This window comes from Papio anubis, chromosome 17 (genome assembly GCF_008728515.1).
Source record: "Papio anubis isolate 15944 chromosome 17, Panubis1.0, whole genome shotgun sequence".
NCBI classification, from domain to species: domain Eukaryota; kingdom Metazoa; phylum Chordata; class Mammalia; order Primates; family Cercopithecidae; genus Papio; species Papio anubis.
This window is the reverse complement of record NC_044992.1, coordinates 22,542,000-22,567,473: the sequence shown is the minus strand read 5'-3', so window position 1 is coordinate 22,567,473 and position 25,474 is coordinate 22,542,000. Positions and strand designations below refer to the sequence as shown.

The 25,474-nt window shown below is 41.4% G+C and overlaps 1 protein-coding gene and 1 non-coding gene across 3 annotated transcripts in view; both read right to left on the bottom strand.

Moving 5' to 3' along the window:
- Positions 1-399: 399 nt before the first annotated feature.
- Positions 400-25,474, bottom strand: part of TAOK1 (TAO kinase 1) — a 172,468-nt gene continuing 147,393 nt past the window's right edge. For both annotated transcript variants that reach the window (XM_009190016.4, XM_021928890.2), the window contains 3 exons: positions 20,442-20,654; positions 18,641-18,823; positions 400-9,785 (listed from right to left, as the gene is read on the bottom strand). In XM_009190016.4, coding sequence (XP_009188280.1) covers positions 9,324-9,785; positions 18,641-18,823; positions 20,442-20,654 — 858 coding nt within the window. In that variant the 3' untranslated portion in view covers positions 400-9,323. The remainder of the gene's footprint in view (positions 9,786-18,640; positions 18,824-20,441; positions 20,655-25,474) is intronic.
- LOC116271181 lies at positions 8,527-8,716 on the bottom strand. The gene has a single exon (XR_004179609.1). It is a non-coding gene; the product is annotated as a U2 spliceosomal RNA (small nuclear RNA).

Genomic DNA, 25,474 nt, shown 5'->3' with positions numbered 1-25,474 from the left:
ACTGCAACCTCCACCTCCCAGGTTCAAGCGATTCTCCTGCCTCAGCTTCCCAAGTAGCTGGGATTACAGGTGCCCGCCACCACACCCAGCTAATTTTTCCATTTTTACTAGAGACAGGGTTTCACCATGTTGGCCAGGCTGGTCTCGAACTCCTGACCTCAGGTGATCCACTGACCTCAGCCTCCCAAAGTGCTGGGGTTACAGACGCGAGCCATCACACCCGGACGAGGGTTTGTATCTTTATCAGATGGTACACTCTTACCATCTGAGTGGTAATCCCATTTTTGTAACCCCAACATTCAGCACACTGCCTAAGGTTCAGTAATTATCCAACAGTCACTCAACAGAAAGAGTTTATCTTCATGGGAATAAAATTGCTTTAAAAAACTGGACAGACACTGTGTACTAAAATTACTTTATTACAGTTGATTTTTTTAAACATTTCCTTTGCTATGATACAAAGGATACTTACAAACAAAATATTACATATGACCTTGTTTTCGCTCTTATGTTCTGACAACTTGGTAACAGCTTTAAATGCACGATCTATACAATTAATACAGGTTATATATGAACTATAAGGTATGCTGAACCAGAAGAATACTGACAATATACTGTACAATAAGCCTTACCAGTTAGTGCTGTGGACCATTTATACCAAAAGGAAAATGCACATCTGTACAGTCACCTTTACCAGCTGGTGCTGACAGAAAGGGAGAGGCTTCTTCCCCAATGCAACCCTTGATAAGCCTCCACTGTGAGCGTCTGTTTGGTCCAAAAATCGAGAGGACAGTGTGTATTTAAAATTAGTTATTGGTAAAGTGGTAGAACATCACACTTTCAACATGATACTCTCTCAAAAAAATATCAGTCCCAGTTTTAAAAGACCACAAGTTCTTTGTCCACTATGAAAACCCTACAGGCTCAAGGGGTTTGGGAGATGAGAAGATGAAGGCTGCCAAAAAAGGAGGCAAGAAACCAAGCCAAAATCTAGGTCTTGCAAAATCATCATTTTTCCCTTCACCAAAGGGAACTAGAAATGTACAAATTCATTGATGAACCTCAATGATAGCATATCAGTTAGCTGATAACCCTCATTTTATCTGGACCCCTGACTTGTGGGAATAACTGAAGTACATTGTGGATAACAGATACCACTTTTAGAAAAGAACCTCTTGCTTAGTTCACATATTCCCTTTAGCCACCAGAGCTGGTCCTGGGCTATTACAGGTGTGCATTCATCTCTCAATGGTCTACTCAGAAATGATAAGGTTACAGCTTTTTTTCTTTTCTTTTTTTTTTTTTTTAAATAAAAAAGCAATTGACTGAAGCATTTTCTTTTTTTAGGTAAATAGCAAAAATAAAAATAAAAACCAACCCTGGCATTTGCACAAATAATGCAAATGGAGTGATATGGCCTTTAAGGAAGGGGTTAGTAGAAAGGAAGACGGAAGTGAAGAGAATCCAGAGAAAATGATGTACTAATTTCTTTCTTTTAAAAAATTTCTACATGTGCAAAAAAAAATCATGCTGTTTGAGGAAAACAAAGGGAAATGAGTACATAAAACTAAAAACATAAATACGTTTGGGTGACTGGTAAAAGTAGAAACCAACCTGGGTTACAAAAAGGATTATACATTCAAGATGCTCTTAAACCCAGTGGGATAACTTATGTTAAAACTGTGTTAATAGTTACGTTAGAAATCTCAAGTTTGTTTTTAAATCTTCACAATACAAGCAAAGCTGTTTTAAAATATACACTATACATATTTCTCATAGTCTCTTCAACCTCATTAATGCGCATTAGGCTTTTTCATATACTAAAACAAGGGGGTTCTGAAAGCTAATTTGCTCATAGTAACCCATCCATTATTTAAATGGTTGTCTTAAGTTTTAAGTGGGCTAAAAAACTTTAGCAGACTTACATAAATAGGATTTAGCAACACAAGTGTTAATTTAAAAAACTCTAAAGCATTTACAAATTATCAGATTGGAACAGTCCGGGGAAGTTATGTGCAGTATACTTTAAATGTTATTTACATCCAACCATTGCTTTTGTAAAAATTTCCCTAAAAAAAAAAAAAAAAAAAAAAAGATTTGGAGAATTAACCTGTTCTAGCAGAGAAGGATTGAAAAAGGAAAGGTAAAATGGGAACAAAATTATCTTCTAATAGAAACCCCACATACACATCCTTCTCTTTTCTTGGATTTTACTCAATGAAACCTTCAACTCCTAATAGGCTCATATATAAGGTGTCAAGGTGTGATAAAATACCTTTGCAGATAAATTACTGGCCTTAAGAGGACTTTTTTTTGTTTGTTTGAAATGTTTTCCCACCTTGTGTCTCTGGCTTGGATTATTCTTGGACGCATGTAATTAATTGGAGGGGCACTCCTAAGTAGGCACAATTCCCATTTAATGTGGAATAAAAGGCATAAAATGCTGTTATGAAGAAGGGTGGTGGTTTCTTTGATATTGTGAAATGCAAAGAAGGACAGCAGCACATTTGGAATGGGAACCAAAAGAGAGCTGTCTGGCAATACACCAGGACAGCCAACATCTTGATAAGTTATATATACACTTGTCTATGACAAAGGAAAAAGGGTTGGAAGGGTTCCAATAGCCTCTGGGTTTTTGGATATGTGCCAAACAGTCACATAGACCACCCAGAATCAGCAAATGTTGGGCAGTTACCTCCTTTAAAGTCACATAATTCACTCCATGACCATGTGCAATTTATGGTAACTATGTTCATGCCCAGGCAATGTATTTGGGGCTCAGAAAAAGCAAAATGTGCCACTGAGAGAATCCTGTTCCCTATATAACTGGTCTTCATGCTTTCAAGTGGCCCTAATACACCTTGGATACTAAGCCAAGCCATGCAAAAGCAAAGAGCACACACTTTTCATTAACACTGGTATCTCATTTCTAAACCACTGACCTCAGAGTTGCCATAGAAACATATTAACACGAGTACTGAAAGCATACAACTGAGAGTTCATGGATTTCTAAGAAATGCATTTCCCTCGTCTATGTTCATCAGCCTTTAATACTTTGGCTACAAGGCATATCAGAGAAAGGGAGGTTAAATTGGGTAATGACAAAAGAACATACGTAATGTTCCAGAAATGGGATCAATGTGCCAGCAATAAGCATAGTTCATTTCATTTGAAAATTCAGTTAAAGAGCCCAATAAACAGTTCCAAACCATTTTATCACCTGCATAATTTACATAAACATTAAAACACTTGCACTTTATAGACAAAACACACTTTTGTAAACATGGCCACTGGGGGAGAGAGGCTCCCTACCTCATTCATGATTGAGGACATGTGATCATTTATATTAAATAAAGTTATTTCACTGCAAAAGATCTCAAACCTGACCAATGATTAAGCTTTATTTCCCCCCGTTTAACAACATTTAAGTATTAATTCTAAAAATGTCACCTAGGATGGTTTCAGGGTTAGATGCTAGGACCACAACTGGTAATGACAGCAACTTCTCTCTAGCTGGCACAGACCTATAAACTTTAGTACAAAAACAAAAAAATACAGAAACTAGGTCAATTTGTTAGCTACATATTTACAGATAATTACATGATTTTTCACTCACAAGTGCTAAATACTTTGAGTGAAACAAAACTGTGCAGGTTGAATTACCCGTACTTTGGGGGGAATTCTGGGCATCAAGACCCTTTTTCATTCATTCAAAAGTCTCATCTTCTCTCCACTTTTTCATGACAAACTACCTACAGATGTTCAGATTAGTATATCCAGTGGGCATCCTGGTGTTTCAGTGAGGATTAACCTTTTTCTCTACTTAAAGAATTCCTTGTATATTTAAAAACAAAACAATACAATACAATCACACAGACATATATACAAAAAAAAAAAAAAACAAACCAAAAAACCTCTGAAACTTCAAAAAGTTTAGATTGCTGGGAAACAGTTAACAGTGACGGTGACATAGTAAATGGCTCCCCAGTTTTAATTCTCTGCCTTTATTTTCTTTAAAGGATATCTATCTTTGGGTGGGTAGGAAGTGCAAGTTTAAGAAACCCACAACAGGCAGATAAGGTGCATGCTAATTTATATATTTCTTATGATTTAAAGACTACTATTAAGCCAGATGGAGTCTCTTCCCTTGTATGAGTGAAATTTTGGAAATCTGAATACAAACAAGGAGGAAAACATTAGTCAACATGACTTTAAAGGAACTACCAGAATTCAGCAGAAAATATAAAAGTACAATAAAGGAAGAGTTCTCAGCTTCACTTTCTTTTTCTAGACAGTGTTTAATAAAACTTACTTCTTTACAAATTAATAGTCATTTCCAATGCAGACCTATTGTAGTGATTTCATAAAAGTGCAGACAACATAACCAGACACAGCAAAACAGACTTCAATCAGTAGTCCTTGCATATAAGAGGCAAGTCTGCTAAGTGTACAGCCAACTCTTCATCCTTGAAGGAATCTGAGGATGGGAAATTTCCAGTTCTTAAAAACTAAGAGTGAGTGAGTCTCTTTTAAAAGGCAATGCTACAACCTGGTTGTGGGCACTATCATGTTAGATGGGGGAAAACAAAATAGAGAATTTGTTTTTCTTCAATAATGGTCTGCATTTTGGTAAACAGCTCAAAGATGACAGCCCAAGTTTTGACACTGCTCTTAGAGAAGGCTCTTTTCTATCTAAGACAAGAGAATATCTTCTTCCATCATTATAGGAGATTCACACTTATATACCTTAAACATACTATTTTTTGACTTGAATACACAAGACACTTCACATTGTGAGCATAGGACAAAATGCAGGGCCATTTAAACCTCCAAGGAAAAAGTTAATGTGTTGGGGCAAATCTCTACTTGAATAGTAGTGGCTCAGAAGTGGTGGAAGGTGCACAAAGAACTTACTATTAGAGCAAGCAAGAAGAGGCAGGTAAAGGGAGAAAGCCCCTCACCCAATACCAAATCCTTCTCTCCCAGTGGCCATTTCCTGTTGATGTTACAGTTTAGGAGAATCTTAGATGTTTTAGCAGTAATTCCTTTCTTGGCTGTTTTGATCCTCAGCAAAGTATATAATTATTAGTATTAATGGAGTAAAAAAAGTAAGAGGATCAATGGTATCACTACTAAGAAATACATACAGAAAGCACATGAAGATTGTGTGATGTATTGGTTTTTTTTTTTTTTAATCATCTTTGCAGAGGAATCACCACCAGTGTTCTTACTTTCCATGGTTCATCTCTCTCTGCATTACTTATCTTTTATTGCATCACAACACAAACTCACAGAAACACTAACCGGCTCCTTCCCCAGCACCATTTTACTGCATTGCAACTTATGATTCCAAATTTTATTTAACGTCCTCTCCACTCACACAAATGCCAAGAGGGGATTAAAAAGGAAAAGACTGCATCTAATGACGACCTTCTCATAAATATCAACGCAGAGTACTCATTCTTAAGAAACACATGCATTCTTGCCTTAACTGAGGACTGAAATAACAAAACCAAACAAAAATAACAGAACTTTAAGTGCCCTGATGGAAATGTACAGTATGAGTTACATCCATCCATCTATCTATACACACACTTATATGTATATACAATATATACATACAAATGATAATAGCTGTGCCAAAAATGTGCATATTTAACACAGTTTTAAAAAGCCAGTAGATCATGGTATAATACAATTTATTTCCACTAGTGAATGGCACAAATGGAGAAATGCAAAGGAGGTGTTTCAAGTACAATGAAGTCATTTTTCACAGGTGAAAATAAATAGTATTATTCCAGTGTCCAACACAACGTATTCTATAAAAGTTTAAAATGCCAGACATTTAGTATTTACAGAAATAGAAAGTCACTAAAGTCTGCTTTATGGTCTGAAAAAGACACTCATAGAGTTTTCAATTTTTGAAAAGGGGGTGAGAAAAAAATTGGTGGAGGTGGGAGGGAGTGTCCAGGATAGTTTCTTTAGTGTACTGAATGTTTGCCTGATGTCTAGGCAACCAAATATCATAATGACTATGCTAAAATGTTCCATTTACCAACAAATCCTTGACCTAGAGTACTAAGCATATTACACCAGTGTGTGTGGCTTCAAATGTAAGACTCTTTATCTGTAGGTATTGAAATGGCAAATAAGAATTGCAGCTCTGAAAATATAATATAAACACATTTTTCAGATAACATTATACAAACAAAAATACTTCTGGATACTAGAATTTGGGGTTTGAGCTGACTTCAATAAGGGGAGGAAAAAATATGTGCAAAGGGAAGGGAGCTCAATTTGGAATAATATATTTCAAAGTATGTGGCTTTGCATTTTTAAAATGCTAACCAAAAAAATGGGAGATAGAGTGACACCAAGGAACTTTTTACAGCCAGCCTCTGGATACCAGATATAGCATTTACAACTTCTTGATATGCTACACAAATTTTCCACACTTTTAATTTTCTTAAAGACATATATAGTGAGTGAACACCAACACTGGGAAGGAGGTAGTGTTAATTTGATCAAATATTGATATTTGCCCACTGATTCCCCAGAAAGTGCTTGCTCTTTCCCTAGGATATCTCAAAACCTTTCCAATTTTTCTGCTACAAGCTTTACTCTGTGATGGTTCCTACCATGTATGAGATTCCTCAGAAGCTAGATCTCACAAACATATACAAACCAATTAATTTGAATCATTTTTGTAAACTATATATATACTTTAAAATTAACTTAATGGTAAAATCCAGGCAGAGTCATGATCTACATGTAAAACAGGTGGCCAAATAATTACATTAGATAAAAAACCCTACTGGAGATCTGAATGGACTCAGTAACTCAATTTGACTTAAATTTAAGTCCACAACTGGACTTTAAAATGTACCACCAGTAGTATTTTGGGTTTGAAAGAGTTTTGTATGCAAAACTAATCTGCTTCCCTATTCCACCCATCCAGTAGTACAGAGCAGCCAGATCTATGAATAATTTTTAAGAGTATCAAATTATATTTTTGGTATTTTATTAAATTCTAAAGCTCTCTCTTATCATTTTACACCAAATACGTAGATTTCTCAATTTGTTGGAAACACTATAATACCTGAATGCAAAAAAGATACTGAGACAACCAAAAGCCCCTTTCACTGATATTTTAAGTACATGTCATATTTACCTAAAAACTGGTGACCTGGAGCATGGCCGAAAGGACAACACATAAGAGTGCTTCTTGAAACACTGCCTAAAATTTTGTGTGAACTCTATGGTGATCTTGGTTTTAAAAACATTTACATTAAAACATTAATTTCCTTCCAGTTTCCTGAATCTCAGAAACTCCTACAGGCGAGGATTCATGGCAACTCGACTGACATACCTGGGGAAGACTTAAAATTTGGTTGAGAAAACCAGGATTTCAACAGCGATAGATTGATTACTATTTGGTCATTAGTTTGGTCTAGGCAAAGAGTGCCACTGAGAGGGACTTAAGAGAGTTCTACCTTGGAGCCCCCTGACTATAGGAGAAGCAGGATCCAGAGTTAGCAGCAAGGATTCTTCAAGACAACTTGGAAGGGAGCAGGACAGTAACTTGTAAGAAACTCTGATTTGTCATTGAAAAGGATATTTTTCTTCAAGTCATACTCACAGCTTCCTACCCACCTCCAACTCAATTTCTATACAAAAAATGGAAAACCAAGAAAACAACTGACTTTTTAGCATTGGGTTCATCCTTCATTGTACAACAAAACAAAACAGAACAAAACAAAACAAAAAACAAAACAAAACATGTGCCCCCTGAAAAAGAGTTAGCTTTCGTCAAGAGATTCCCTGACCACTATAACTTACTTTTACTTTTTTTTTCTTAATTGGCCAAACTTCCTAGTTCCTTTTCAGTAGTACTTTAGCACTGAGGCTTGAGACTTGTGGAAGTGGTGTTTCCTATTGTGTGATGTTAACTTGATGCCAAATGGCCACTAAGCCTCAACGAACTAGAAGTTTGTAAAGTACTGCAGCAATGAAAACAGCAATTAAAAATAGAGGACCTGCACATGCAGCAAAATCTACAGTGGTGATGAGGATTAGTCAGCAGCTGGTAAAGTCATTGGCTCAGTGACTCCTGGTTCACTGTGGCAACTAAACATTTAAATAATTGGCTATTCTACTTGTAAACAGAAAATCACATAAGCCAAAAGGAGATAATAATTATGTCTATGTAGTGTGATGAGAATTTCAATAGGTGGCAATTTGCAAATATGGCATCATTCAAATACCTCTGGCATTTGATTTGTATTGGCTATATGTCTTTTTGTACAAACAAAATAAAAGTACTGTTTGGGGTCTTGGGCATTATAGAGCTTAGCTAGGATGAGATATCACAGTATAAGCAACAAAACATCAGGACATGTAAGCTTCACCTCACTCTGCTGCGGGACATACCCACCATATGAACTTTCTGGGCCCCTCTCACCCTTCTGGTCTTCCCCATTGAAGGCTCACAGATTTGTTAATGCAATCCACACAACTTGTGATCTCCTTAAGTACCCCCATCTTATCGTAATACAAAGAAGGCACAACTGAATGGACAAAAATCACTCACAAGCCTATGAAGCATTCAGGAAAATAAAAAAACTAGGTTGTTTTCTACTCTCTGAAAAAGTCAATGCAGTCGTTTAGTGTTCATGGATTTCTACACTTGATCTTAGCCAAAAGGCCGAGAAGCAATGTGTTCATGGATTTCTGCTTCCTTTTTTTAGTCCAAATGAGGCTGAGAAGTCAGATCAATTTAATAACAAATAAATATATTAGTGAGGGGATGCAGGTGTGTACCAGTAATAACTTATTTCAACATATGCTGCCTGCTGTGAGTGGCTCATAAGAATTTGGGATATGGGATAAAAAGGCTTTACATCTTTTCAGAAACTTCTTACGATACAGACACCCAAAAGTGATAACTGAAGCCACTTTGCTGTGTTTTATTTTTGCCGTGTTCAGAAAAATCCCCTATCTAGCCAATTATTTCCACCACATGCATAATATATGTGTATATATGTATATATATACACACACACATACACATTTATTTTTAATATCAACTCCACTTTTCAAAATTTCCCCAAAAGTTAAAAAAACAAACAAACCCGGCAGCCAAGTACTATGACATCCCAATTAGTAAACACAAAACAGAACGCTTTACAAAAATGAATAAAATATACCATATGCACTCAGCTTCCACACTGTAGTACCCAAGTGAGGAGGCTGCTGTGACGATGTCTGTAGGCAGTTTCTTTTGGCAGACAGCTCCAGCGGAATTGCCACTCTCAATTATTAAGTTATGTATAAGACATGTGTGACCCATTGGATATTTGTGAAGTGACACTCGTGCTTCTGCTCATGCCCTGCTCCGTCCGTCCCCCAGAAGCTGTCCGCCTCAGAGCCTGGGGGCTATTGCGGACTCCCATGCTGCTACCTCGAGGTACCCCTTGCATTGGCCCTGAGGGGTGACCCCATGGCTGGGGTCCACCTTGCATTGGATGGCCCCAAGCTTGTGGTGGGCCACCCATGGGATGACCCCAGTGAGGTCCTGGACCCCCAGTAGGGTTGTGTGACCAACCAGAAGCTCCTGGGTAGCTGTGGCTGAATGCCTCAGGGGAGAGATTAGAAAGGACCATATTACTAAAACCTAATCTCATGCTTTCAGAGTCAAAAGCTTCAATTTCTCTGGCTTGACGTTCCAACAGGCTTCGTATTCGTTCTGTGCGCTCATTCTGCAAAGCCAACATCTCTTCTTCAATCTGTTGGAGATTGGACGAAGGAAGAAAAATGAAAGCCAATTTATTTTTTTTAAGTCTATAAATAAAGGAAGTAATAATCATTCAGCTTTGAAGTGGCTATTTTATGGATGTACATTTATCCATGAGTTTCAAATTTTATTTAAATTTTTCCTAAAAAATTTTTAAAGTTTTTATATATTCAGGGGGTACAACTGCAGATTTTTTTACATGCATGTATTGCGTAGTGGTGAAGTCTGGGCTTTTAGTGCACCCATAACTTGAATAGGGAACACTATACCCAACAGGTAATTTTTCATCCCTCACTCATCTCCCACCCTCCCACCTTCTGTAGTCTCTAGTGTCTATTATTTGACGCTATGGATATACATTTAAAAATCAAGGCCGGGCGCAGTGGCTCACGCTGGTAATCCCAGCACTTTGGGAGGCTGATGCAGGTGGATCCTGAGGTCAGGAGATAGAGATCATTCTGGCTAACATGGTGAAACCCCATGTCTACTAAAAATACAAAAAATTAGCCAGGCATGGTGGTGGCAGGCCCCTGTAGTCCCAGCTACTCGGGAGGCTGAGGCAGGAGAATGGTGTGAACCTGGGAGGTGGACGTTGCAGTGAGCCGAGATCATGCCACTGCACTCCAGCCTTGGCGACAGAGTGAGACTCCATCTCACAAAAAAATAAAAAACAAAAAATAAATAAAAATAAAAAGAGATGTCCCTTAGGAATCAGGGAATCAGTATAATTTATATTTTTTACGGCCGGGCGCGGTGGCTCAAGCCTGTAATCCCAGCACTTTGGGAGGCCGAGGCGGGTGGATCACGAGGTCAGGAGATCGAGACCATCCTGGCTAACATGGTGAAACCCCGTCTCTACTAAAAATACAAAAAAATAGCCGGGCGAGGTGGCGGCGCCTGTGGTCCCAGCTACTCGGAGGCTGAGGCGGGAGAATGGCGTGAACCCAGGAGGCGGAGCTTGCAGTGAGCCGAGATCGCGCCACTGCACTCCAGCCTGGGCGACACAGCGAGACTCTGTCTCAAAAAAAAAAAAAAAAAAAAAAAAAAATTTATATTTTTTAAATGTGTAAAATCAAGTTGTTTTTTTTTTTTCCAAGACGGAGTCTTGCTCTGTTGCCCAGGCTGGAGTGGAATGTCACTGTCTCAGCTCACTGCAACCTCTGCATCCTGGGTTCAAGCGATTCTCTAGCCTCAGCCTCCCGAGTAGCTGGGATTACAGGCATGTGCCACCACATCCAGCTAATTTTTGTATTTTTAGTAGAGATGGGGTTTCACCATGTTGGCAAGGCTGATCTTGAACTGCTGACCTCAGATGATCCTCCCACTTCAGCCTCCCAAAGTGCTGGGACTGGGGATTTGCGATAATAGGGGAAATTTAGACATGCATTTAAAAATTATGAATTCTGTTAGATATCACAGTGGAATTATGATTCCGTTAAAGTCAAAAGTCCTATCTGGGTCAGGCGTGGTGGATCACGCCTGTAATCTCAGCACTTTGGGAGGCTGAGGCGGGTAGATCACTTGAGGTCAGAAGTTCGAGACCAGCCTGGCCAACATGGTGAAACCCCATCTCTACTAAAAATACAAAAATTAGCCGGGCGTGGTGGCACACGTCTGTAATCCCTGCTACTTGGGAGGCTGAGGCAGAAGAATCACTTGAACCTGGTAGGCAGAGGTTGCAGTGAGCAGAGATCACACCACTGCACTCCAGCCTGGGCAACAGAGTAAGACTCCATCTCAAAACAAACAAACAAACAAACAAACTGAACAAAAATTTTTTCATGGGAAGCAAATACAAATAAAAAACTGCAATAGAATGGGTTAAGATATTTGTAAGGATACTACAGAAATAAAAAATGTATCGAGGCCAGGCATGGTGGCTCATGTCTGTAATCTCAACATTTTGGGAGGCTGAGGCGGGTGGATCACTTCAGGTCAGGAGGTGAGACCAGCCTGGCCAAGATGGCGAAACCTTGTCTCTACTAAAAATACACAAATTGGCTGGGCGTGGTGGCTCACGCCTGTAATCCCAGCACTTTGGGAGGCTGAGGTGGTCAGATCACTTGAGGTTGGGAGTTCGAGACCAGCCTGACCAACATGGAGAAACCCCATCTCTAGTAAAAATACACGATTAGATGGGCATGGTGGCGCATGTGTGTAATCCCAGCTACTCGGGAGGCTGAAGCAGAATTGCTTGAACCTGGGAGGCGGAGGTTGCGGTGAGCCGAGATAGCGTCATTGCATTCAAGCGTGGGCAACAAGAGTGAAACTCCGTCTCAAGAAACAAAACAAAACAAAACAAAACAAAACAAAACCCAAAAACAAAAACCAAAATTAGCTGAGAGTGGTGACAGGTGCCTGTAATCCCATCTACTCAGGAGGCTGAGGCAGGATAATCACTTGAAACTGGGAGGTGAAGGTTGCAGTGAGCCAAGATTGGGCTACTGCACTCCAGCCTGGGGAACAGAGTGAGACTTAGTCTCAAAAAAAAAAAAAAAGTATCGAACTTTTTTTTGCTCTATAGGGGAGGAAAAGTGGAGCAAATAAGTCTCAAAGAAGATGGTACAGACATACAGATATTTGGTATCTTTCCCTGAGAAGAATAATCTATGTTTAAGTCCTCCTTCAACCTTCATATAAAATGCCTCTCTAATGCCTTTTTAATAACATGTTTTAGAATAACAATTTTCAAACTCTTCTTACTCCAGTCCATCCTGGCCTGTTTGTAATTTCTCGCAAATATTTCTTATTTTATCATTTCTCCACGCCTTTACACATTCCTTGTGTTCCTGGTTAACCTATTCTTCCTTCAGAAAGCACTCTTTATTCCATCTCCCTGAGATTTCTTTGCCCCACTTTCCCTCCCCTATAGAGTAAATCACTCCTATACTTTTGTATTTATGCTGTACCTTATGAAATGTTATTATATCTTGCCACATTCTACTGCAATTTTTGCTTTTTTTTGAGACAGGGTCTTGCTCTGTCACCCCGGCTGGAGTCCAGTGGCACAATCTTGGCTCGCTGCAACCTCCACCTCCCAGGCTCAGGCAATCCTCCCACCTTACCCTCCTGGGTAACTGGGTATTTCTACTAAAAATACAAAAATTGGCTGGGTGTGGTGGCTCACGCCTGTAATCCCAGCACTTTGGGAGGCTGAGGTGGGCAGATCACCTGAGGTTGGGAGTTCGAGACTAGCCTGACCAACATGGAGAAACCCCATCTCTAGTAAAACTACACGATTAGACGGGCATGGTGGCGCATGCCTGTAATCCCAGCTACTCAGGAGGCTGAAGCAGGAGAATCGCTTGAACCCGGGAGCCGGAGGTTGCAGTGAGCTAAGATAATGCCATTGCACTCCAGCCTGGGCAACAAGAGTGAAACTCTGTCTCAAAAAAACAAAAAACAAAACAAAACAAAAGAAAAAAAACAGGCATGCACCACCACACCCGGCTAATTTTTTGTATTTTTGGTAGAGAAGTTTTACCATGTTGCCTAGGCTGCTCTCAAACCCCTGATCTCAAGTGATCAGGCTTCTTCTGCAATTTTTTATTTGTTTCCTATGCAAAAATATGTCTGTTTGTTGTTTTTTGAGACAGGGTCTGGTCTGTCGCCCAGGCTGGAGTGCAGTGGTGCAATCTTGGCTCACTGCAACCTCCACCTCAAAGGTTCAAGCAATCCTCCACACCCCAGCCTCCAGAGGAGCTGACAGGTGCACACCACTACACCCAACTAATTTTTGTATTTTTTTTTTTTCTGTAGAGGTCGGGTTTCGCCATGTTGCCAACGCTGGTCTCAAACTCCTGAGCACCAAGTGATCCGCTCCCCTCGGCCTTCCAAAGTGCTAGGATTACAGCATAAGCCACTGCACCTACCCCCAAATTTTAATTCTTACTTAAAAACATTACTAACCATGATGTTAATACTAAGAGAAATCTTGAGAGAAAAGTAAATGAGATGATAAAACAAGGTCATTTATACTCTGGAAATACTACTACTTTTCATATATATATATTTCACATATAATTTAACATTTAGAGTTGTGTTGTTATCTAAAAATTTAACGTAAATGAAGGATGACAAATATTGAAACAAGACTTCATGTACATGTGAGGCTCATTTTGTTTGTGTCTCAACCTAAATGAACAATTTTTGGTTCACTTGGAGACTTACAACAATCTTCAAACAGAATGATTTTTCACCTAGAATCAACTAACATTCACTCCAGTTCCATTTCTATTTATTTTCAGATATCTCCTCATCTGTATGTACAACCGGCAAGCATAAAGTGCACAAATTACAGCTTCTAGGATTTTACAAAGTTTTTGTAGAGAGGGTACAGGGTCTTAGTGATTGCTAATTGACCCCAGCCTGCCTTGTAGTCACATACTTCGCTTGAAAGGCAAAATATTAGCCATAAAAACCAAGTAACATCTTGAAGCACTATAGATGTACCATCCTTTGTTCTTTTACTCTTTTAAATACTAATTGTATGCATTTTTCCATTATGAAATGAATAAAACCATATTTAAAAAAGAAACAGAAAAAAATCAACCTATCACATTAACATAGCCACTACTAACATTACTTCAAGTAGGATTTGTCTCTTAAAATTTTGTTAAACACATCACAAACATTTTTCCTTATTAGTACTGTTTATGCAGACATCATTTAAATGACTGAGTAAAATTTTATTGTTGGCTTGGCCATATTTACTTTTTTTTTTTCAGACGGAGTCTTGCTCTGTTGCCAGGCTGGAGTGCAGTGGCGTGATCTCAGCTTACTGAAACCTCTGCCTCCCAGGTTCAAGCAATTCCCCTGCCTCAGCCTCCTGAGTAGCTGGGCCATGACCAGCTAATTTTTGTATTTTTAGTAGAGATGGGGTTTCACCATTTTGGCCAGGCTGGTTTTGAACTTCTGACCTCGTGATCCACCTGCCTCAGCCTCCCCAAGTGCAGGGATTACAGGCATGAGCCACAGCGCCCAGCCATTTCTCTATTTTAAATAGGTTGTTTTAAACTATTATAAAGTTGTTATAATTAACACTTACGCAGTGTTTTTTTCTGTAATTTGGATTTCTTTTCCTTTCTGTAATTTGGATTTCTTTTCCTCAAAGTTTTAAACACTTAATATTTACAAGGCTAAATATACAACTCCAGGCCAGGCGCAGTGGCTCAGGCCTGCAATCCTAGCACTTTGGGAGGCCGAGGTGGGCAGATTGCTTGAGCCTAGGAGTTCGAGACCAGCCTGGGCAACATGGAGAAACCCCATTTCTACCCTTGCCCCCTCCAAAAAAAAAAAAAAAAAATCAGTGGTCATGGTGGTGCATGCCTGTAGTTGTGAGGCTGAGGTGGGAGGACTGCTTGAGCCTGGGAAATGGAGAATGCAGTGAGCTGAGATTGTACCACTGGACTCCAGCCTGGGCAATAGAGAGAGACTGCTGAAACAAACAAACAAAAAAACCAAACAAGTATACATACACGCAACTCCAAATTGCTTTCCAAGATGTATTAGCACTGTATAAAAGTGTTACTGTACCTTCACCAATGAGTCAATGAGTACTGATTTTATGCCTGCATTGTAATGGCTTTGTATTAACATGCAGTTTTTGGTTAGGATATTAAATAAGACTAAGATGCTAATTAATGCTGTTTAACTGTTAACCACCAGGTGGAGCTAAAATTACAATCACACTTTAATAGTGCCGATATTTCTCTTGTAACACCATTCTTGAAATACCATAGGGAGTTTTTCATTTAGTGATAATACTGAAGCCTAAAAGAAAACTTTAAATTTTAAATATAAAAGTTTGAATGAGACCGCCGGGCGCTGTGGCTCACGCCTGTAATCCTAGCACTTTGGAAGGTCGAGACAGGTGGGTCACGAGGTCAGGAGATCGAAACCATCCTGACTAACACGGTGAAAACCCATCTCTACTGAAAATACAAAAAAAGCAGCTGGGTGTGGTGGTGAGCGCCTGTAGTCCCAGGTACTCGGGAGGCTGAGGCAGGAGAATGGCATAAACCCGGGAGGCAGAGCTTGCAGTGAGTGGAGATCGGGCTACTGCACTCAAGCCTGGTTGGAGCTTGCAGTGAGCGGAGATTATGCCAATGCACGCCAGTCTGGGTGACAGAGCGAGACTCCGTCTCCAAAAAAAAAAAAAAGTTGGAATGAGACAGATTTAGGAAATTTGCACATGGAACAAACTATATTTTTCAAAATTTATGTTTCTATCTTTCTCATCTAATTTTTATTTACTTTTTTTGAGACACAGTCTCACTCTGTCGCCCAGGCTGGAGTGCAGTGGTGCTATCTCGGCTCACTACAAGCTGCGCCTCCCCGGTTCACACCATTCTCCTGCCTCAGCCCCCCGAGCAGCTGGGACTATAGGTGCCCACCACCACACTTGGCTAATTTTTTTGTATTTTTAGTAGACACAGGGTTTCACCATGTTAGCCAGGATGGTTTTGATCTCCTGACCTCGTGATCCGCCCGCCTTAGCCTCTCAAAGTGCTGGGATTACAGGCGTGAGCCACTGTGCCTGGCCTCTCGTCTTATTTTTTGAGACGGAGTCTCGCTCTGTCACCCAGGCTGGAGTGCAGTGGCGCCATCTCAGCTCACTGCAACCTCTGCCTCCCAGATTCAAGGGAATCTCCTGCCTCAGCCTCCCGAGTAGATGGGATTACAGGCGCCTGCCACCACACCCGGCTAATTTTTGTATTTTCAGTAGAGATGGTGTTTCACTATGTTGGCCAGGCTGGTCTTGAACTCCTGACCACAGGCGATCTGCCCCCCTCAGCCTCCCAAAGTGCTGGGATTACAGGCATGAGCCACTGTGCCTGGCCTTAGCTTTCTCATCTTGAATAAGAAATAAAATTGAGTTAATATTTAGATGCAAATACCTCTCAAAGAAGCCAGTAATAAAGACAGCTGTGCTAGAGAAATAGTAATATCTTATATCTTATTGAGGTGATATTTTTTAAGATTTTTTTTTTTTTTTTTTTGAGACAGGGTATCGCTTTGTAACCCAGGCTGGAGTGCAGTGGCATGATCTCAGCTCACTGCAGCCTCTAACTCCCGGACTCAAGCGATCCTCTCACCTAAATCTCCCTAGTAGCTGGGACTATAGGAGTGTGCCACCACACTTGGCCAATTTTTGTATTTTTTGTAGAGGCAGGGTTTTGCCATGTTGCCCAGGCTGGTCTTGAATTCCTGAGCTCAAGCGATCTGCTTGCCTCCGCCTCCCAAGTGCTGGGATTATAGGCATGAGCCACAACACCTGGTTTAAAATATATTTTTTACTTTAATAAGGCATTCTATTTTTAGCACAAGAACTATAGGAAATAGAGGAAAAATCTACAGGCCTATGGTCCAGAAACAATGACAACTTTAGGAAGATCATTAGGTAAGTATTAAATGCAATGACCGAGGGACCTAAGACTACATCAGTTGTTGGGAATTTAAGACTCAAGAGTTCTGGAATGTATCTCTGAATCCTGGATACAATTGATAATCGACCACTGTTTTATTTATTCATTTATTTTGAGACAGGATCTTGCCCTGTTGCCCAGGTTAGAGTGCAGTGGTGCAGCCATAGCTTACTGCAGCCTCAACCTTTTAGGCTCAATCCATCTTCCCGCCTCAGCCTCCCAAGTAGCTGGGACCACAGGGGCGTGCCACCGCACTCAGCTACTTTTTTTTTTTTTTTTTTTTTTTGTTGAGACAGAGTCTCGCTTTGTCGCCCAGACTGGAGTGCAGTGGCCGGATCTCAGCTCACTGCAAACTCCGCCTCCCAGGTTCACGCCATTCTCCTGCCTCAGCCTCCCGAGTAGCTGGGACTACAGACGCCCGCTACCGCGCCCGGCTAGGTTTTTGTATTTTTTAGTAGAGACGGGGTTTCACCGTGTTAGCCAGGATGGTCTCGATCTCCTGACCTTGTGATCCGCCCGTCTCGGCCTCCCAAAGTGCTGGGATTACAGGCTTGAGCCACCGCGCCCGGCCCTCAGCTACTTTTTAAAATTTTTTGTAGAGATAGGGTCTCCCTGTGTTGCCCAGGCTGGTCTCGAACTCCTAGGCTCAGACCATCTTCCCGCCTTGGCTTCCAAAGTGCTGGGAGGCCTAAGCCCAGCCTAATCTCCACTTCTTGCAACAAATGCCTTTCTTCTCTTTACCTTTCAAAACCTTTTGTCCATCACCCTTTTCCCTAATACACACACACATACCTTAGTATCCCAAAGGATGGAAATTTGGGGATTCTAGTTCTATTTTCTAATATATCTGACAAGAATAATTCAGAAAAAGTAAAGATGTGCATCTAGAAACAACATTTTTTCAGCCTGACTTTTCACCTGTGTGGAACTGATTTTACCTTCTATCCCTCAGTAATCCTCTACCAATCTGTATAGCTCCAGGCCAAGGACATATGAGTAAAGTATATATTCCTGATCCTTTGTCCCTGGCTCTCTCAGGCAATTAATGCAGCTCTCTTTCTTCACTAGTTAAGTCTTTCTCCAACCTCCTTAGGTAGAGCAAGCTAGGAACACAGAAGTGAGGAACATGGATTCAGAGCTGCTACTCTCAAATTCAACTGACTGTCTTCACACACCCCTATCTTTTCTCTAGCAATTACTACTTAATTATATTCCCTTGATTTCTGGAGCTCATTAATGATAAGGTTCATCAGTGAATCAGTAATTTTAAAGAAAAAACTGCTGCCATAACCAGAATTCAGGAAATGTGGTTTTGTGAAAGAAATCTAATGTGACCCCTGCCAACATGAAAATATATTTATAAAACGCTTTTGACAAAAGCTAATTTGAAAACAATGATTTTCCCTTCTATTACTTATACCTTTTGTTCTAAGAGTGCCCTCCGGAGGGAGACCCTCTGTTCAAGCTCCCGAAGCTCTCGATCATGTTGTGCCTCAGCTTGCATCTTGATTTTGCTCTGATATGCATTCAGCAGCTCCAGTTCCTGCTGCAGCTGCATCTTCAAAACCTGGCATTCTGCTTCCTGTGCTTCATCCAAACGCAGCTGAGAGAGAGAGGAAAAAAAACGAAACAGATATATCCTACTGTTAGCTATCAATGCATGACCTATGGATTCTGTCTTTTATCTTGGAGTAAACATCTCTGAAAAAGAAAGGCAGAATAACTAACAATAGTATTATGAAGATAAAGCTATCATAAGCTATTTGGAGGATGCCTGAATAACCACATTTTTCTTAAGAAAAACCTAGAATCTCTTTAGATCTCTGAATCTCTTCCTCTGTAGTGGAAATAACTATAGAACAAAGACCAGCAAACCATAGTCTATAAGCAAAGTATGGGCAGGTGCCTGTTTTTTTGTCTTTTACAGCCCATGAGCTAAGAATGATGTTTCATTTTGAAAGGGTTACATCTTAAGCGGTCATGTAAGTACCCACATAATAGCCTTAGTTTTGCCTCCTGTCTAAAAAGTCTTATCTGGCCCCGCCCCCTTTTTTTTTTTTAGACAGTGTCTCATTTAATTGCCCAGTCTGAGTGCAACGGCGCAATCTTGGCTCACTGCAACCTCTGCCCCCCGGGTTCAGGTGATTCTCCCGCCTCAGCCTCCTGAGTCGCTGGGATTATGGGCGCCCACTACCGCGCCTGGCTAATTTTTGTATTTTTAGTAGAGACGGGGTTTCACCATGTTGGGCAGGCTGCTCTCGAATTCTTGACCTCAGGTGATCCATCTGCCTAGGCCTCCTGAAGTGCTGGGATTACAGGCGTGAACCGCTGCGCCCCGCCTTATCTGGCCCTTTAAAAAAAAGTTTACAAAGCTCTTATATGGAAAATATTTTGCGCCTATAATCCCAGCTACTCGGGAGGCCAAGGAAGGAGAATCGCTTGAACCCGGGAGACAGAGGTTGCAGTGAGCTGAGATCGCACCACTGCAATCCAGCCTGGGCGACAGGGTGAAATTCCATCTCAAAAAAAAAAAAAAAAAATTTTGTATTTGTACTCAAACACAACCATTTTTATTCCCATTATGATAATACCTTTTGCTCACTGCTTCCCAAAGCTGCTATGCCAATCTCAATAAGGTGTTGGGATCTGTGCTGGCAGGGAGCCTATTTAGAACCTCATGTCTAAATGTATCAATGAAAATTGATGCATCGGCCGGGCGCGGTGGCTCAAGCCTGTAATCCCAGCACTTTGGGAGGCCGAGACGGGCGGATCACAAGGTCAGGAGATCGAGACCATCCTGGCTAACACGGTGAAACCCCGTCTCTACTGAAAAATACAAAAACCTAGCCGGGCGAGGTGGCGGGCGTATGTAGTCCCAGCTACTCGGGAGGCTGAGGCAGGAGAATGGCGTGAACCTGGGAGGCGGAGTTTGCAGTGAGCTGAGATCCGGCCACTGCACTCTAGTCTGGGCGACAAAGCAAGACTCTGTCTCAACAAAAAAAAAAAAAAAAAAGAAAGAAAATTGATGCATCATGACATACCTCATGCATCATGACATTTTCAAGCAATGTTGAGAATAGGAAGAAAATGAACCATCACCACATTTCCCAAGCTGCAGGAGAGCTATCATTTTCAACTAGTACTTTAATTGCTGTGATTTCATTCAAGTAGTGGAAGAAAAGGGGCACTAAATTTGTTTTGCCCAAAAAAAGCAAACTCACGGCTTGTGTGGAGAGCATTTCGTTAATGCTGTGATCATATTGCTCAGCCAAGATAGCTAATTTCCGGGTCTGTTCCTCCTTGAGCCGTTTCAGAACAGCTTTGTGCTCACTCTTTGGTGTAGTCTCCAGCAGGTGATTTCTTAATGCTTTGTACTGTCTGGTTTGGATTTTGCAGGTATCCTGAAACTGCTTTTTTATTTGGAGTTCTTTAGACTGGGGGAAAAAAAAAAAAAGATTTATGTAAGTTGTAACACAAGGTATTTGGTATATGGTATGCTTACATACATGAAAATAAAGACTATTAGGAAAAAATGAGAGGAAAACCAAACAGGTCAGATCATAAAGTTGCAGATACTTTTTGCACTTGGCTATTTGGCCAAACCGCTGACTGAAATTTATGCAGTTTTACAACAAAAAACTTCATTTAAAACATTAGGGCATAAAGAACACCATTTATGATAGGACCTGTAACAGTATCTGTTGTTTCACTAATAAAGTTAGTGACCTGAGTAGATATTAAAATTAGCTTTGATTATTATGCATATTCATGACAGAAAATTACATTTTTTCTTTTTTTTTTTTTGAGATGGAGTCTCACTCTGTCACCCAGGCTGGAATGCGGTGGTACAATCATGGCTCACTGTAGCCTCAACCTGCTATGCTTGAGCAATCCTTCCACCTCAGCCTCCTGAGTAGCCAGGACCACAGGTGTGTGCCCCACCCACATTCGGCTTTTTTTTTTGAGTCTTGCTCTGTCGCCCAGGCTGGAGTCAAATGGCGCAATCTTGGCTCACTGCAACCACTGCCTCCCGAGTTCAAGCAATTCTCCTGTCTCACCTCCCGAGTAGCTGGGATTACAGGCATGTGCCGCCACGCCCAGCTAATTTTTGTATTTTTAGTAGAGACACGGTTTCACCATGTTGGCCTGGCTGGTCTCGAACTCTTGACTTCAAGTGATCTGCCTGCCTTGGCTTCCTAAATGCTGGAATTACAGGCGTGAACCACCACACTTGGCCAATTTTTGTATTTTTTGTAGAGACAGGGTTTCACCATGTTGCCTAGGCTGGTCTCAAATTCCTGGGCTCAAGCAATCCACCTGCCTCGGCCTCCTAAAGTGCTGGGATTACTGGCATGAGCCACCACACCCAGCTCCTGGCTAATTTTTTTTTTTTTGGTAGCAATGAAGTTTCCCTACGTTGCACAGGCTGGTTCCAAACTCCTGGCCTTAAGCGATCCTCCCACCTCAGCCTCTAAAAGTACAGTAATTATAGGCATGAGCCACTGTGTGTGGCTTAGAAAATTAAATTTTTTTCTCATGAATTAAGCATAATACAATTATGGTGGCTCACGCCTGTAATCTCAGTACTTTTGGGAGGCCATGGCAGGATTGTTTGTAGGCCAGGAGTTCCAGACTAGCCTGAGCAACACAGTGAGACCCCATTTCTACAAAGCAATATTGAAAATTAGCCAGGCACGGTGATGCGCACCTGTAGTCCTAGCTACTAGGGAGGCTGAGGCAGAAGGATCACTTGAGCCCAGGAGTTCAAGGCTGCAGTGAACCGTGACTGCATCATTGGACTCTAGGCTGAACAAGAGTGAGACACTGGTTTCTAAAAAAAAAAAAGAAAGAAAGAAAAAAAAAGATATAAAAGCACTTTATTGGTGAGACAATATCTTATCAGATCTAGAGACAGAAAATAAAGCACGTTTATTCTGTTTGTTTTAGAAACACTTTGCTGCAATTTCTTTTTGTTCTTCTCTGTTCTTTTTTTTTTTTTTAGACGGTGTCTCATTCTGTTGCTCAGGCTGTAGTGCAGTGGTGCAATCTCAGCTCACTGCAGACTCCATTTCCTGGGTTCAATCGATTTTCCTGCCTCAGCCTCCCGAGCAGCGGGGATTACAGGCTTGTGCCACCACGCCCGGCCAATTTTTGTATTTTTAGTAGAGACCAGGTTTCACTATGTCAGCCAGGCTTGTCTTGAACTCCTGACCTCAGGCAATCTGCCCAACTTGGCCTCCCAAAGTGCTGAGATTACAGGCATGAGCCACTGTGCCTTGCCCCCAATTTCTTTTAATGACACTCTCAACTCCAACTATACAGTTTATGTACCAAATGTGAGGCTAACTTGGAAATCTCTATTCGGAATTATTAATACTGTTATTACAATGGTCTTTTCCTTAAGAGAATAAACTAGGTAGAGATATACTTAGCAATGGTTTACTCTTTAACACAAGCAAAAACTTAAACGTCAGTCAACTAATCTTGGCCAGGCGTGGTGGCTCACGCTTGTAACCCCAGCACTTTGGGAGGCTGAGGTGGCCAGATCATTTGAGGTCAGGAGTTTGAGACCAGCCTGGCCAACATGGTGAAACCCTGTCTCTACTAAAAATACAAAAATTAGTTCGGCGTGGTGGCACATGCCTGTAATCCCAACTATTCAAGAGGCTGAGGTATGAGAATTGCTTGAACCCAGGAGATGGAGGCTACAGAGAGCTAAGATTGCACCACTGCACTCTAGCCTGGGCAACAGAGAGAGACTCTGTTTCAAACACACACACACACAAAACCATAACAAAACTAATCTTTCAAAGGTTAAACAAAAGTCATGTGCTAACGGAGGAGACAACCCTCTTCTTGGGGTAACAGACATGAACTACAGTATATAAACATTTCTAAGATGAAAATATTTAAGTTTAGAGACAGAAGATCTTTGGCTTTAGTGTTTGGTTAATCAGCAGGTTGGGTATTCTATGAACTCAGGTTTTAAGAAGTTTTAATAAGATGAGGTCTGTTTCTGCAAGGTGTACCAGTTGATCCTACAAGTGACAACACATTGATTTACTGCACTGAGGCAGAACCTATAGTTGAAATTATTTTTTTACCTTAATATAAATACCGCCAGGTATTGATTGGCTATTCATCATGAAACAAATGGATATGTGACCAAATTTACACATGTATCTAAGAAGTACTCCCCTCAATACTACAACATTAAATATACCTTTCTGTATTTTTCACCATCTGAGGCACTAGATCCTAGTAATATGTCTTTATTTTGTGAGGGGTCAAGAAACGTCTAGCTAGTAAGAGAAACTCTTAGTTTAGCTAAGAGTTTTAGTAGAGGCACTTAGTAGCACTGCTTTTATTTTTATTTATTTATTTATTTTTTTTGAGACGGAGTCTTGCTCTGTTGCCCAGGCTGGAGTGCAGTGGCCGGATCTCAGCTCACTGCAAGCTCCGCCTCCCGGGTTCACGCCATTCTCCTGCCTCAGCCTCCTGAGTAGCTGGGACTACAGGCGCCCACCACCTCGCCCGGCTATTTTTTTGTATTTTTTTAGTAGAGACGGGGTTTCACCGTGTTAGCCAGGATGGTCTCGATCTCCTGACCTCGTGATCCACCCGTTTCGGCCTCCCAAAGTGCTGGGATTATAGGCTTGAGCCACCGCGCCCAGCCTGCTTTTATTTTTGAGACAGAGTCTCAACTCTGTCCTCCAGGCTCTGGAGTACAGTGGCATGATCATGGCTCACTGCATCCCTGATGTCCCAGGTTCAAGCAATGCTCCTACCTCAGCCTCCCAAGTAGCTGGGATTACAGGTGTGAGCCATCACCACGTTTGGCTTTTTAATCTTTTTCTTTTCTTTTTTTGAGACAGGGTCTCACTCTGTCGCCCAGGTTGGAGTGCATGGCATGATCATGGCTCACCATAGCCTCAGCCTCCTGGGGTTTAAGTGATCCTCTTGCCTCTCGGCCTTCTGAGTAGCTGGGACCACCACAGGCATGTCATCATGCTCTCTTTTTTTTTTTTTTCCTGACACAGAGTCTTGCTCTGTCACCAGGATGGAGTGCAGTGGCATGACCTCAGCTCACTGCAACCTCTGACTACCTGGTTCAAGTGATTTTCCTGCCTCAGCCTCCTGTGTAGCTGGGACTACAGGCGCACACCACCACGCCCAGCTAAATTTTTTTTTAGTAGAGATGGGGTTTTGCCCAGTTAGCCAGATGGTCTTGATCTCCTGACCTCGTGATCTGCCCGCCTCAGCCTCCCAAAGTGCTGGGATTACAGGCGTGAGCCACTGTGCCTGGCTTTATTTTTAGAGATGAGATCTCCCTATGCTCCCCCAGGCTGGTAATTTTTTCTAGAGACAGGGTCTCACTATGTTGCTCAGGCTGAGTAGCACCATTTTAAAATATCATTCTTAGGCCGGGTGTGGTGGATCACGCCTGTAATCCCAAGAGTCTGGGAGGCTGAGGCGGGTGGATCACTTGAGGTCAGGCATTCAAGACCAGCCTGGTCAACATGGCGAAATCCCTTCTCTACTAAATATACAAAAATCAGCCGGGTGTGGTGGCGCATGCCTGTAATCACAGCTACTCGGGAGGCTGAGGCAGGAGAATCGCTTGAAGTTGGCAGGCAGAGGTTGCAGTGAGCCAAGACTGCCACTGCCCTCCAGCCTGGGTGACAGAGCGAAAACAAACAAAAACAACCATTCATGGTTAACAAAGTTGTTTCAAGTGCTTCTAGACAGAAATGGAACAATGAAATTTAGATAGTATCTTCTGCCTCAGTAAAATAGCATCCATTCTTTTAAAAGGTTTTATTTATTTATTTATTTATTTATTTATTTATTTATTTGTTGAGATGGAGTTTTGCCCTCGTTGCCCAGGCTGGAGTGCAATGGCGGAATCTCGGCTCACCATAACCTCCACCATCCTCCACCTTCCGGGTTCAAGTGATTCTCCTGCCTCAGCCTCCCGAGTAGCTGGGACAGCAAGCATGCGCCACCACGCCCAGCTACTTTTGTATTTTTAGTAGAGATAGGGTTTTTCCATGTTGGTCAGACTGGTCTCAAACTCCCGACCTCAGCCTCCCAAAGTACTGGGATTACAGGCATGAGTCACCGCACCTGGACATTATTTTTATTTTTTGAGATGGAGTCTCGCTCTGTCGCCAGGCTAGAGTGCAGTGGCATGATCTTGGCTCACTGACCCTCCACCTACCGGGTTCAAGAGAATCTCCTGCCTCAACCTCTC